At 36.2% G+C, this 14,043-nt stretch overlaps 1 protein-coding gene across 3 annotated transcripts in view; it reads left to right on the top strand.

The window, feature by feature from the left end:
• The window catches only part of MICU3 (mitochondrial calcium uptake family member 3), an 88,082-nt gene that overhangs the window by 20,788 nt on the left and 53,251 nt on the right, over positions 1-14,043 (top strand). For all 3 annotated transcript variants that reach the window (XR_004475408.2, XM_004277171.3, XM_033400631.2), the window contains exon 2: positions 9,446-9,599. Coding sequence is in view for 2 of the 3 variants with exons in the window: in XM_004277171.3 (XP_004277219.2) it covers positions 9,446-9,599 (154 nt within the window). In the remaining variant the exon portion in view is untranslated. The remainder of the gene's footprint in view (positions 1-9,445; positions 9,600-14,043) is intronic.

The raw sequence follows: 14,043 nt of genomic DNA on the forward strand, positions 1-14,043 counted from the left end.
GCCATGGCTCACGGGCCTAGCCGCTCTGCAGCATGTGGGATCCTCCCGGACCAGGGCACGAACCCGTGTCCCCTGCATCGGCAGGCGGACCCTCAACCACTGCGCCACCAGGGAAGCCCCTGGAGAGTTTTTATCATAAATGGATGTTGAATTTTATCAGAAGCTTTTTCTGCATCTATTGAGATGATTATATGGTTTTTACTCTTCAATTTGTTAATATGGTGTATCACATTGATTGATTTGTGAGTATGGAAAAATCCTTGCATCCCTGGAATAAATCCCACTTGATCATGATGTGTGATCCTTTTAATGGATTGTTAGATTCAGTTTGCTAGTATTTTGTTGAGGATTTTTCCATCTATGTTCATCAATGATATTGGCCTGCAGTTTTCTTCTTTGTGATATCTTTGTCTGGTTTTGGTATCAGGGTGATGCTGCCCTCATAAAATCTGTTCAGAAGTGTTCCTTCCTTTGCAATTTCCTGGAAGCAGTAAAATGAAAAGGCAAATTTAAAGTCTCTTCTACCTCTAGATTTCTATGATTTCATTTTTCTGTTGTGTTACCTTAAGCTTACAAATAAGATAATTTATGTGCCAACTCTGAGATCCATTCCGGGTAGTTGTCAGTAGCAGTTTTGTGACATCTTTTTGATATAAAAAATTCCATTTTCCCAAAAACATATGCCACATCTAAAAATATTGCACTGATACCTTAACTTAAACTTACAATGTCTGTATTTTTCCTGTTCTGTGAAAAATGGTTCTATAAAAAATTTTAACATATCTAATTAGAATATGCCCACTAGAAGCCAAGAAATCATAATTGTATTATATTTAATAGTAATATTTGGAGAGGGCAGACAGCAGAAGCAAGAAGAACTACAGTCCTGCAGCCCGTGGAACAAAAAACACATTCACAGAAAGACAGACAAGATGAAAAGGCAGAGGGCTATGTACCAGATGAAGGAACAAGATAAAACCCCAGAAAAACAACAAAATGAAGTGGAGATAGGCAACCTTCCAGAAAAAGAATTCAGAATAATGATAGTGAAGGTGATCCAGGACCTGGGAAATAGAATGGAGGCAAAGATCAAGAAGATGCAAGAAATGTTTAACAAAGACCTAGAAGAATTAAAGAACAAACAAACAGAGATGAACAATACAATAACTGAAATGAAAACTACACTAGAAGGAATCAATAGCAGAATAACTGAGACAGAAGAACGGGTAAGTGACCTGGAAGACAGAATGGTGTAATTCACTGCTGCGGAACAGAATAAAGAAAAAAGAACGAAAAGAAATGAAGACAGCCTAAGAGACCTCTGGGGCAAAATTAAACGCAACAACATTTGCATTATAGGAGTCCCAGAAGGAGAAGAGACAGAGAAAGGACCTGAGAAAATATTGGAAGAGATTATAGTCAAAAACTTCCCTAACGTGGAAAAGGAAATAGCCACCCAAGTCCAGGAAGCACAGAGAGTCCCATACAGGATAAACCCAAGGAGAAACATGCCGAGACACATGGTAATCAACTTGGCAAAAATTAAAGACAAAGAAAAATTGTTGAATGCAGCAAGGGAAAATGACAGATAACATACAAGGGAACTCCCATAAGGTTAACAGCTGATTTCTCAGCAGAAACTCTACAAACCAGAAGGGAGTGGCATGATATACTTAAAGTGATGAAAGGGAAGAACCTACAACCAAGATTACTCTACCCAGCAAGGATCTCATTCAGATTCGATGGAGAAATCAAAAGCTTTATAGAAAAGCAAAAGTGAAGAGAATTCAGTACCACCAAACCAGCTCTACAGCAAATGCTAAAGGAACTTCTTTAAGTGGGAAACACAAGAGAAGAAAAGGACCTGCAAAAACAAACCCAAAACAATTCAGAAAATGGTCATAGGAATATGCATATTGATAGTTACCTTAAACGTGAATGGATTAAATGCTCCAACCAAAAGACACAGGCTTGCCGAATGGATACAAAAACAAGACCCATATATATGCTGTCTACAAGAGACCTACTTCAGATATAGGGACACATACAGCCTGAAAGTGAGGGGAAAAAGATATTCCATGCAAATAGAAATCAAAAGAAATCTGGAGTAGCAATACTCATATCAGATAAAATAGACTTTAAAATAATGTTACAAGAGACAAGGAAGGACACTACATAATGATAAGAAGATATAACAATTATGTGTGCACCCAGCATAGGAGCACCTCAATACATAAGGCAACTGCTAACAGCTATAAAAGAGGACATCGACAGTAACACAATAATAGTGGGGGACTTTAACACCTCACTTACACCAATGGACAGATCATCCAAAATGAAAATAAATAAGGAAACAGAAGCTTTAAGTAACACAATAGACCAGATAGATTTAATTGATATATATAGGACATTCCACCCAAAAATAGCAGATTACACTTTGTTCTCAAGTGAGCATGGAACATTCTCCAGGATAGATCACATCTTGAGTCACAAATCAAGCCTCAGTAAATTTAAGAAAATTGAAATCATATCAAGCATATTTTCTGACCACAACGCTATGAGATTAGAAATGAATTACAGGGAAAATAATGTAATAAACACAAACACATGGAGGCTAAACAATACGTTACTAAATAACCAAGAGATCACTGAAGAAATCTAAGAGGAAATCAAAAAATACCTAGAGACAAATGACAATGAAAACACGACGATCCAAAACATATGGGATGCAGCAAAAGCAGTTCTAAGAGGGAAGTTTATAGCTATACAAGCCTACCTCAAGAAACAAGAAAAATCTCAAACAATCTGACCTTACACCTAAAGGAACTAGAGAAACAAGAAGAAACAAAACCCAAAGTTATCAGAAGGAGAGAAATCATAAAGATCAGAGCAGAAATAAATGAAATACAAACAAAGAAAACAATAGCAAAGATCAATAAAACTAAAAGCTGGTTCTTAGAGAAGATAAAAAAATTGATAAACCATTAGCCACTCATCAAGAAAAAGAGGGAGAGGACTCAAATCAATAAAATTAGAAAGGAAAAAGGAGAAGTTACAACAGACACCGCAGAAATACAAAGCATCCTAAGAGACTACTACAAGCAACTCTATGCCAATAAAATGGACAACCTGGAAGAAATGGACAAATTCTTAGAAAGGTATAACCTTCCAAGACTGAACCAGGAAGAAATAGAAAATATGAACAGACCAATCACAAGTAATAAAATTGAAACTGTGATTAGAAATCTTCCAACAAACAAACGTCCAGGACCAGATGGCTTCACAGGTGAATTCTATAAAACATTTAGAGAATAGCTAACACCCATCCTTCTTAAACTCTTCCAAAAAATTGCAGAGGAAGGGACACTCCCAAACTCATTCTATGAGGCCACCATCACCCTGATACCAAAACCAGACAAAGATACTACAAAAAAAGAAAATTACAGACCAATATCACTGATGAATATAGATGCAAAAATCCTCAACAGAATTCTAGGAAACAGAGTCCAACAACACATTAAAAGGATCATACCATGATAAAGTGGGATTTATCCCAGGGATACAAGGATTCTTCAATATGCACAACTCAATCAATGGGATACACCATATTAACAAATTGAAGAAGAAAAACCATATGATCATCTTAATAGATGCAGAAAAAGCTTTTGACAAAATTTAACACCCATTTATGATAAGAACTCTCCAGAAAGTGGGCATAGAGGGAACCTACTTCAACATAATAAAGGCCATATATGACAAACCCACAGCAAACATCATTCCCAATGGTGAAAAACTGAAAGCATTTCCTCTAAGATCAGGAACAAGACAAGGATGTCCACTCTCACCACTGTTATTCAACATAGTTTTGGAAGTCCTAGCAATGGCAATCAGAGATGAAAAAGAAATAAAAGGAATACAAATTGGAAGAGAAGAAGTAAAACTGTTACTGTTTGCATATGACATGACATATACATAGAGAATCCTAAAGATGTCACCAGAAAACTACTAGAGCTAATCAATGCATTTGGTAAAGTTGCAGGATACAAAATTAATGCACTGAAATCTCTTGCATTCCTATACACCAATGATGAAAAATATGAAAGAGAAATTAAGGAAACAGTCCCATTTACCATTGCAACAAAAAGAATAAAATACCTAGGATTAAACCTACCTAGGGAGACAAAAGACCTGTATGCAGAAAACTATAAGAACTGGTGAAAGAAATTAAAGATGGTACCAACAGATGGGGAGATATACCATGTTCTTGGATTCGAAGAATCAATATTGTTAAAATGACTATACTACCCAAAGCAATCTACAGATTCAATGCAATCCCTATCAAATTGCAAATTACAGAAATAGAACAAAAAAATCTTAAAATTTGTATGGAGACACAAAAGACCTCGGATAGCCAAAGGAGTCTTCAGGGAAAAAAAGCAGAGCTGGAGGAATCAGACTCCCTGACTTCAGACTATACTACAAAGGTACAGTAATCAAGACAATATGGTACTGGCACAAGAACAGAAACATAGATCAATGGAACAAGACAGAAAGCCCAGAGATAAACCCACGCACCTATGGTCAACTAATCTATGACAAAGGAGGCAAGGATATACAATGGAGAAAGGACAGTCTCTTCAGTATGTGGTGCTGGAAAACTGGACAACTACATGTAAAAGAATGAATGTAGAACACTCCCTAACACCATACACAAAAATAAACTCAAAATGGATTACAGACCTACATGTAAGACCGGGCACTATAAAACTCTTAGAGAAAAACATAGGAAGAACACTCTTTGACATAAATCACAGCAAGATCTTTTTTGATCCACCTCCTAGAGTAATGGAAATAAAAACAAAAATAAACATATTGGACCTAATGAAACTTAAAAGCTTTTGCAGAGGAAAGGAAACTGTAAACAAGATGAATAGACAGCCCTCAGAATGGGAGAAAATATTTGCAAACGAATCAACGGACAAAGGATTAATCTCCAAAATATATAAACAGCTCATGCAGCTCAATATGAAAAAAACAAACAACCCAATCCAAATATGGGCAGAAGACCTAAATAGACATTTCTCCAAAGAAGACATACAGATGTCCAGGAAGCACATGAAAAGCTGTTCAGCATCACTAATTATTAGAGAAATGTAAATCAAAACTACAATGAGGTATCACCTCACATCAGTTAGAATGGGCATCATCAGAAAATTTACAAACAACAAATGCTGGAGAGGGTGTGGAGAAAAGGGAACCGTCTTGCACTGTTGGTGGGAATGTAAATTGATACAGCCACTATGGAGAACAGTATGGAGGTTCCTTAAAAAACTAAAAATAGAATTACCATATGATCCAGCAATCCCACTACTGGGCATGTATCCAGAGAAAACCATAATTCAAAAAGACACATGCACTCCAATGTTCACTGCAGCACTATTTACAATAGCCAGGTCATGGAAGCAACCTAAATGCCCATCGACAGATGAATGGATAAAGAAGATGTGTTACATGTATAAAATGGAATATTACTCAGCCATAAAAAGGAACAAAATTGGGTCATTTGATGAGACGTGGGTGGATCTAGAGACTGTCATATATAGTGAAGTAAGTCAGAAAAAGAAAAACAAATATCGTGTATTAACGCATATATGTGGAACCTAGAAAAATGGTACAGATGAACCGGTTTGCAGGGCAGAAATTGAGACACAGATGTAGAGAACAAACGTATGGACACCAGGGGGGAAAGCCGCGGGGGTGGGTGGTGGTAGTGGTGTGATGAATTGGGAGATTGGGATTGACATGTATACACTGATGTGTATAAAATTGATGACTTAGAAGAACCTGCTGTATAAAAAAGTAAATAAAATAAAATTTAAAAATTAAAAAAAATGTAATATTTGTGAAAATCACACATGCTGTAGTTTCATTATTTGAAGTTTGATGATACTTTATTTTCACAATGAATTGTTCTTTATTAATGAAAGAAATGAAGTTCTTAGAAATTAAAATTTAAAATTCTAATTTTGAATAGTGGACTTCAGCGAATTTGCCTGCTGCTTGAACCCCTGTGTATCACTTATATTCTTGGCTAAGGTCCCCAGCCTGGGTCTTGTACTTGGTTCAGGATTTTGCCAAATAAATCGTATGCTACATCTTCTACACCTTTCCTGTGCTGGCTTCTTGCCCCTCCACTGCTGCCCTCTCTTGCAGTCAGTCCTCCACGTAGCAAAAAGTGTAATCTACCAAATTTGACTCTCTTTCAAATTATATTTATGTTTGTTTTTTCTCTAATGATAACCAAGCACCTTCTTCTATGTTGTAACTCCCAGTATTCAGTTAAATGTGAAAACCTATATTCTTCTCTTTCTGGCCTTCCCTAATTCATATACTGATAAAATTCTCATCAGTTATACTGTCCTTTTTTTTTTTTTTTTTCTGTACGCGGGCCTCTCACTGTTGTGGCCTCTCCCGTTGCGGAGCACAGGCCCCGGACGCACAGGCTCAGCGGCCATGGCTCACAGGCCCAGCCGTTCCGCGATATGCAGGATCCTCCCGGACCGGGGCACGAACCCATGTCCTCTGCATCGGCAGGCGGACCCTCAACCACTGAGCCAGCAGGGAAGCCCTATACTGTCCATTTTTGTTGTTGTTGTTATTCCTGTAGTCAGAAGCTAGAATTTGTGAATTTTACTGTCCTTTTTGGAAAGATATCATAGAAGCAAAAATTAATCTTTATTGTAGGAGAAAATTGGTAATGTATAACTGAAAGAAGGCAACAGAAGTAATATATACCTAGTATCAGTAATTACTTTAAAAAGTTAAGTACGTGGAACCCTGTTTTAAAATCTAAATAAGAAAAAAAAGAAAAACTTGAATTACCCAATTTTTATATGTTGCAGTCACTTGGCAGGAGTGCCTGAGAATTGAGTGCTCCAAATTTCAAGACTTAAACCAGAAGTTATTAATACTTTTGCCTGAATCTGCACTTAAGAGATTCATGTTACCGGAATTTTTACTCTATTAAAATAAAAAACAGTCAAAATTAAAAATAAATCCCATAAGGCTTCTTATTGCAATAGATATCTTAAACAATTACCAACATTAGTTATGAAGATGGTATGTTTGAACAACTTTGAAAAGATGGATACACCTAAGTTTTAATGTGGTACCTTTCTCACTAAAGCTTTAGGTTCTCTTTTATTATCTTAGTCTAGATTCCCAGCTTGGAATCAGAAGCCTCTCTTCTGGTTGTCCTTCACTGCCATCTGACCCACACTCAGTATCCCTTTGGCTATTTATTATCCCGTTCCCAATTATCTTTTCATCCATAAGCATTCATTCATTCACGCAATAAACATTTACCAAACCCCTTAGATATGCCATACACTATGTTAATCATATGTAGACAGGTAACTGCAACACAGTATGAATGGGGAGGAAAGAGTACAAGCGACAGAATAGTAGGATATATAAAGGAAATAGCTAGGATTTATCCAAGGTACAGGGTTAACTCTCAGGGAAGGTGTATTGTCAAAGTCTAAGATACATTAATACAAGGGATGTGATTAAGTAGGATTGATTTGGAGTAGCATCTCATATAGTAGAGAGGGTGTGGCAGCAGAAGTTTTCTTGCAGGTCGCTTTCCTAAGAGTCTGACTAAAAGAATCCCACTGACCATTTGATATGGAGCAAAGATTCATCTCCTTGGCAATAGCTGCAAAGGTATCAGGGCTCACCTCCAGAGAAACTGAAAAGCTGAACAGGAAACGGAAGTTGGTCTAAAATATTCCTGGAGCTGGCCATTGCTCAGAGACCAGTACAGTTCCCGGAGCTCATTCCAGGCATAGAGTGAAGTTTGACTCATTCTTGTTTTTATCAACAGGCTATGACTAGACTTTGGTTAGGATTAGCTTAGTTGGTTTCATGAAGTTCTAGCAGTAGGCAACCACTGAATTTATTGATAACTAGTGGATCTCTATAGCAGAGAGAGTCTAGAATGAGGCATCAGGGAGACCTGGTAAATAGCAGCTTAATACCAAGCACTGGAGTGGGGAGCTTAGCACGTGCTGTAGTTCCAGGGGAGCTACTAAAGGATCGGGAGAAGGTCTCAGGCACAGGTAGGAAATTGCTAAATTCCTTCATTAATCTTAATAACTTTTTTCTTGGATTTTCTAGGTAGATAATCATAAGTTCTTTCAAAATAGTAACAGTTGTAACTTTTGCTATAAACTCCCTGGAGGCATTTTGATAATATGTATGAAATGATTTTGTTTGACCAATCAAGTTTACTCCTAGGAGTTTACCCCAAGGAACTATTTGTAGATACATTTAAATATTTTCAAGGCTGGTCGTTATAACATTGTTTTATAATAGTAAAGTACTATGAATTAACTAAATAGTCAACCAGTTAGAATTCATTAATTGTGTTAAGCTACAAACATTTACTATTAAATATTATATAGTTACTAAAAATGGTCTACTAGACTATTTAGTGACATGGAAAAATGACACATGATATATTAACACATTATTGACTGGAGGATTTTGTAGCCATAATATGTCTCTGGTCAAAAATGTGTTAATAAGTAAAAAGGATCAGATTACTGAACAGCATAGTATAACCCCCATTTTTTGCCAAAAAAGAAAACAAAAACAGTTATGTCTATAAAATTTTAAATTCTATCTTCTAAATTATATATAGTAACTATGCATCGCTTTTGGAATCAGGAAAAAATCATTTTATTAAAAAAGTTGTTATAGTTCAGAGAGAAAATAAATAATAGTGAGAAATTATTTATCTACAAGGAAAGATCTTTAAGTAAGACAAAAGGAGATCCCCTTCCCCCCATATACACACACTCTTGATTCTGCTCATCTTAACCTTAGGTAGAATTCAGAGTGAACATTGGTGGTAACTCTACTGTAGTGATGTAGACTTAGCAACTTCAGTTCGAATCTAAGCTCTACCACTAAGTGGTTTCCTTAGTGGTCACCATGAACAGCCTATCACACTTTTACCTTTCTTCTTTTAGAAAATTAATAGATTACAATGAAAAGAGTTCAGATTAAATAAATAAGCCTATAGAGACATACATAGTAGGCATAGTAGGCATTCAGCAAGTGTTGGTGTTCCTTCTGAAGAAACTACTAGGTCAGAAATTTAATGTTCTCTGAAACTGAAGAAATAAATCGCAGGTCCTTCAAAGTGCCAGTGTAAAGTCTTCAGAACCTTAATGATATTCATTGTGGGATCTTTTGAACATTAGTTCATTTTATTCATGTGGGTAATTATTTATAATATGATTAAGTTCTCCAGAAGACAATATTTTCACACTTTTTCATTTGTTCTGTTAATTCACTGTCAACATAATTGAAAACATTTATCATCTAAAAGGAGGTGTTACTTCACACAGTCCAGACTTACTTGCTTTCTTTACTTTAGGTTGCTGTTGGCAGAACAGACATTGAAGACCTAGATCTCTATGCAACATCTCGGGAAAGGCGATTTCGTTTGTTTGCTTCTGTAGAATGTGAAGGGCAGTTATTCATGACTCCATATGATTTTATTTTGGCTGTTACAACAGATGAGCCCAAATGTAAGTATATTTCTTCAGTTATCTCAATAATTTTATAAGATTTTTCTCTTGTCTCTAGTTTGTAAAAATGTGGAGCAGTATAAGTTTTCAGAACAACTAAGCAAGCAATGTGGTGTTTCAAAAGATACTATGCTCTACAATGTTACCAGACTAATATTTCTTATCAACTCCTACTGGTATCTTTCCTGTTTTCAGAAATTTCTGTTGTTTCCTCTTTCTCAGTACATCCAACTAAACACTGCCTTACTCTTTATAATAGGCTCTTACTCTGCCAAGTCAGTTCGTATATCCAGTCTAAACAGAATAACTCAGAGGGCTGGCTCCAGTTAGACCTGGACAAAAATTCTTCCCATATCTCTTCTGAATATGTCATGGCTCCTGCAGTGTAAATATAAGTTAATCGTTTTTCACCTTTCCATGTGTTAGAGCAGTGGTTCTCAAATTTGGGGGTATTATGTACATTCTTGCAAAGTTACTTTAATGTCTGACTTAACAGAAGCCATCTGGATTCTCATATCTGCTTTTGTGTTCAATTTGTTGCAATGTATTGTTTTTCAGGAAGTATCTGAACAAAATCTGCCTCACAAATATAGAAGTAGGAAAAGGGAAGAGTATTTCAGTAGCCTTTTAGATAATTGTAGATATTCTTCTTTGGTACTGTATCAATACTTGGCTAATGGTAGTTTCTTAAAGTTTAGCTACAATGTGGACTTTGAAACTTTTTTGTTATCTGTTTTGTTAAAATACATTGGCCTACATTGCACTTTGAATGGATCTTTTTCCCTTATATAATCTTGTAACATCAACTGGAAAATGTTGGTTTATTAAATTATGCAGATTTTCCAAATGTTGACATATCTCATTATACAATATTTTTTAAAAATCACATTCACTAATATTGTCATAATCTCATCAGAAAAGTTTTTACTTATTGGAAAGCTGTCAAATTCGTGGTGTACACAAGTTTTCCAATATTCTGATTTTTACTTGAAATCTCAAATGTTATCATTAACAACAAATACTGTCAGTTTTCTTTAAGCAAGAAGCAACTTTGTTCATTTGTACAAAAATGTCTGCCAGATACCCAGGTCTAAATAACCATAATTTGTCTGTCAGTTATTCTTTCAAGTAAAAATTGGGTTCCATGAAAAAAAGGAACTAGTTCAGTTCACAACTCAAAAAATAATCACAGAGTATTTTTTCTCAAGACAACCATAGTACTTTGGAAGGCAGCAGAAGTGCTTTTATGCATCTTTCCCATTTCATCTCACAGAATATTAAATGACATGTAGTCAAGGACAACTATCAAATGGCAGGCACTGCACTAGGCACTGGAGATACAGTGGTGAGGGGAACGAAAGGTAAATGTTCTCCACTCTCATGGTGCTTGCAGTCTGGTGGAGGAAGCCAACACTGCTCAACAAAATTTACATATAAACAACAAATTATAACTCAGTGCCATGAAAGAATGTTTCTTGATTCTATGAGAGTGTATTTTTGAGAAGTGACCTAGTCAGGTAGCTCAGAGAAATCTTCCTTGGGGAAATAAATATCACCATGAAATATGAAATCATAAGAGCTAGCTAGGTAAATGGGAAATCGGGAGTGGAGAATTTCAGCAGAAGAAACAGCGTGTGCTGAGGTGCCATGACAAGAAGGAGTGTGATACATTTGAGGAGTGGAAAAAAGATCTGGGTGGCTATAAGTGCAAAGAGCAAGGAGGAATATGGTATGTGGAATATGGGTAGGGCCAAATCATTCAGAGTCTGTAAGCTGATATTAAACATTTTTGTTTTTATCCTAAAAGTAATGGAAAACTGTGGTAGTGGTTTAAGCTGCAGGAGAATTTGGTGTATTAAAAAACCAAATTCAGGGCTTCCCTGGTGGCGCAGTGGTTGAGAGTCCGCCTGCCGATGCAGGGACCACGGGTTTGTGCCCCGGTCCGGGAAGATCCCACATGCCGCGGAGCGGCTGGGCCCGTGAGCCATGGCCGCTGAGTCTGCGCGTCCGGAGCCTGTGCTCCGCAACGGGAGAGGCCACAACAGTGAGAGGCCCGCGTACTGCAAAAAAAACCCCAAAAAACCAAATTCAACTAAGTAAATTTTCAAGATCTTATTGGCTTTATTCAACGATTAATGAATTGAGCAGCATCCAATCTAGCAAATATAAAGGGGCTCTGAGGAGCTGTACAAAATGAAAGGCCTTTTATAGGCAGAAGGAAGCAGGAACAAGTAAGTTATATTAGGCCAGAAAAAGCAGGTTGGTTATTGTGAGGTCACTTGCCTTCAGGAGATGGTAGGGGTCTGTCAGACAGATGACCTAACTGCTGCTGATCAGGTGATTCCTGATGACTGGTTTAAGATTCCATGTGGGAGATAACTGACACTGTAATTAAGTCTCGGGTGACATGGGGCTTAGCATAGGCAACTCCATTTTGGGCCTGTTGTCTTGTTTTCAACAGGTGCCTGCTATGATTATATTGTGTTTTGAAAGATCTCAGGGTGGAGACAGATTACAGAGGCCCAGAGTGGCCATGAGCAGATCAGAGAGGAGACTCTTGTCCAAGCATCAGAAGCTTCTAACAATGGTGGCAATGGTAATGATGGAGTAGTGAGTACTAAGGATTTCTGGTTGGCTTAACTGGATGGATGGCAGTAGGGACTGGCGTTAAAGGGAAAAATCACAACTTCAGTTTTGGACATGATGTAGTTAAATGCCTCAGATTTGTAAGAGAGGAGATATCAAGGAGGCAGTAGGATCTAGCTCTTGATCATTGATTTCAATTCACTGAAAATCATCGTACCAAATAATTAGTTGTTTGATAATCTGCTTGAAACTGTCAAATGAATGCCTTAAGTTAGGTTAAAACAATTATAGCCATCTCTTCTTCAGAGATAGAGTTATGGCAAAACCAAACTTAAATCCTCAAGGACTAATGGAAGCATGGTTACTGTAGTTGATAATATTGTACAGCATTGTATAATTAAAACTTGCTAAGAGAACAGATCTTAAACATTCTCAACAACAAAAAAGGTAACTGAGGTGAAAGAAAAATGTATAAAAGTTCAAAAAATTCAATCTTCGGTAATTTGACAAATTGGCTACTTCACACATTAGCTTTTAATGAATTAATTTTTGATGCTTTGGATTATTTCCATTGGAGATCGGGGGGAAGGCTGGGAAGAGGTATGTGTTTGGGATTCATCTGTACATGATTGGTAATTAATGCAGTGTGTATGGATGAGATTGCCTAGGGAGGTGGCATAGTATGAGAATAAAGGTGACAGTAGCGATACAAAAGGCTAGAGGTTAAGTAGGGCTCTTTTTTTGGAGAATTTGAAGTCTGTGGTAAGAATTGTATCTCTCTATGCTTTTTTGGTTCCCGTTCCCTCCCCCCCTCCCTCCCACTTCCTTCAAGAAATATTTATTGAGTACTTACCATGTGCCAGATAAACATATTCTGCCTTGGAATTGGTTGTTTCTGTATTTTTTGTTCTCCTATAATATTGTACGTTTCCTGAGTGTAGGGACTTTGTACATAGAAAAGACTCTTATACATAAGTAGGTATATACGTGTTCCATATATTTTGTTTAATTGTTTTTGTACAGTGTGGATTTTTATATTTATTTTTGGTATGGATTTGATAAAACTATTAATATATCTCTTACAATATCAAATGGTACTTTTGCATCAAATTCTGTAACTGTTGTCAAACATATTTGAGAAGTTATCCTTTAAGTAATGCTTACTGGTTTAAAATTTCATAATTTGAAATTTTTTAATTCATTATTTTCTTTATTTTTATCTTCATAATGTATTCACTGGAAGCCTACTGTTGGATTTTTGCTTTTTGGAAATAATTTTAGCTGTGATTCTTTTGATAGATATTCCAAAACTATCACTTGCAGGGGAAAAACTGGTTTCCAGTATAAACACAGGATATTTAACAACCACAAATTAATATCAGTTAATTTCTAACCAGCACTTTTAAGACATAATTAAGAATGGTAACTAAAGATCAAGATAGTTGTAAAAACTTTTTTAAAACTGTAGGGTTTTAAAAAGAAATATTTACCTCAAAAAAGAAAATATGCTTCATAGACTGAATATTAAATCATATACATATCAAAATAGCATATTGAAATTTGACTTGTGTTTAGACCTTGGCATTCATTTATGAGCTTTGAGAACCTGAGTAAGTTATTTAATCTTTTGTTTTTTCATTTATAAAAGTAAAAATAGCAGCCTTATGAGGTTTTTTAAGGATTGAATGATATCAGTTATGTTTAGTGTAATACCTGACATGCAGTAAGCACTTAATAAACATTGCTAGCTGTCATTGTCATCATAATCATTATCACTTGAATTCATAACCATTATTTTTAAAAATCTTTAATATAATTTTATGGCAACATCAACAGGAAAATGGTATACTATGTAAAC

Source organism: Orcinus orca, chromosome 21 (genome assembly GCF_937001465.1).
Source record: "Orcinus orca chromosome 21, mOrcOrc1.1, whole genome shotgun sequence".
NCBI classification, from domain to species: Eukaryota; Metazoa; Chordata; class Mammalia; order Artiodactyla; family Delphinidae; genus Orcinus; species Orcinus orca.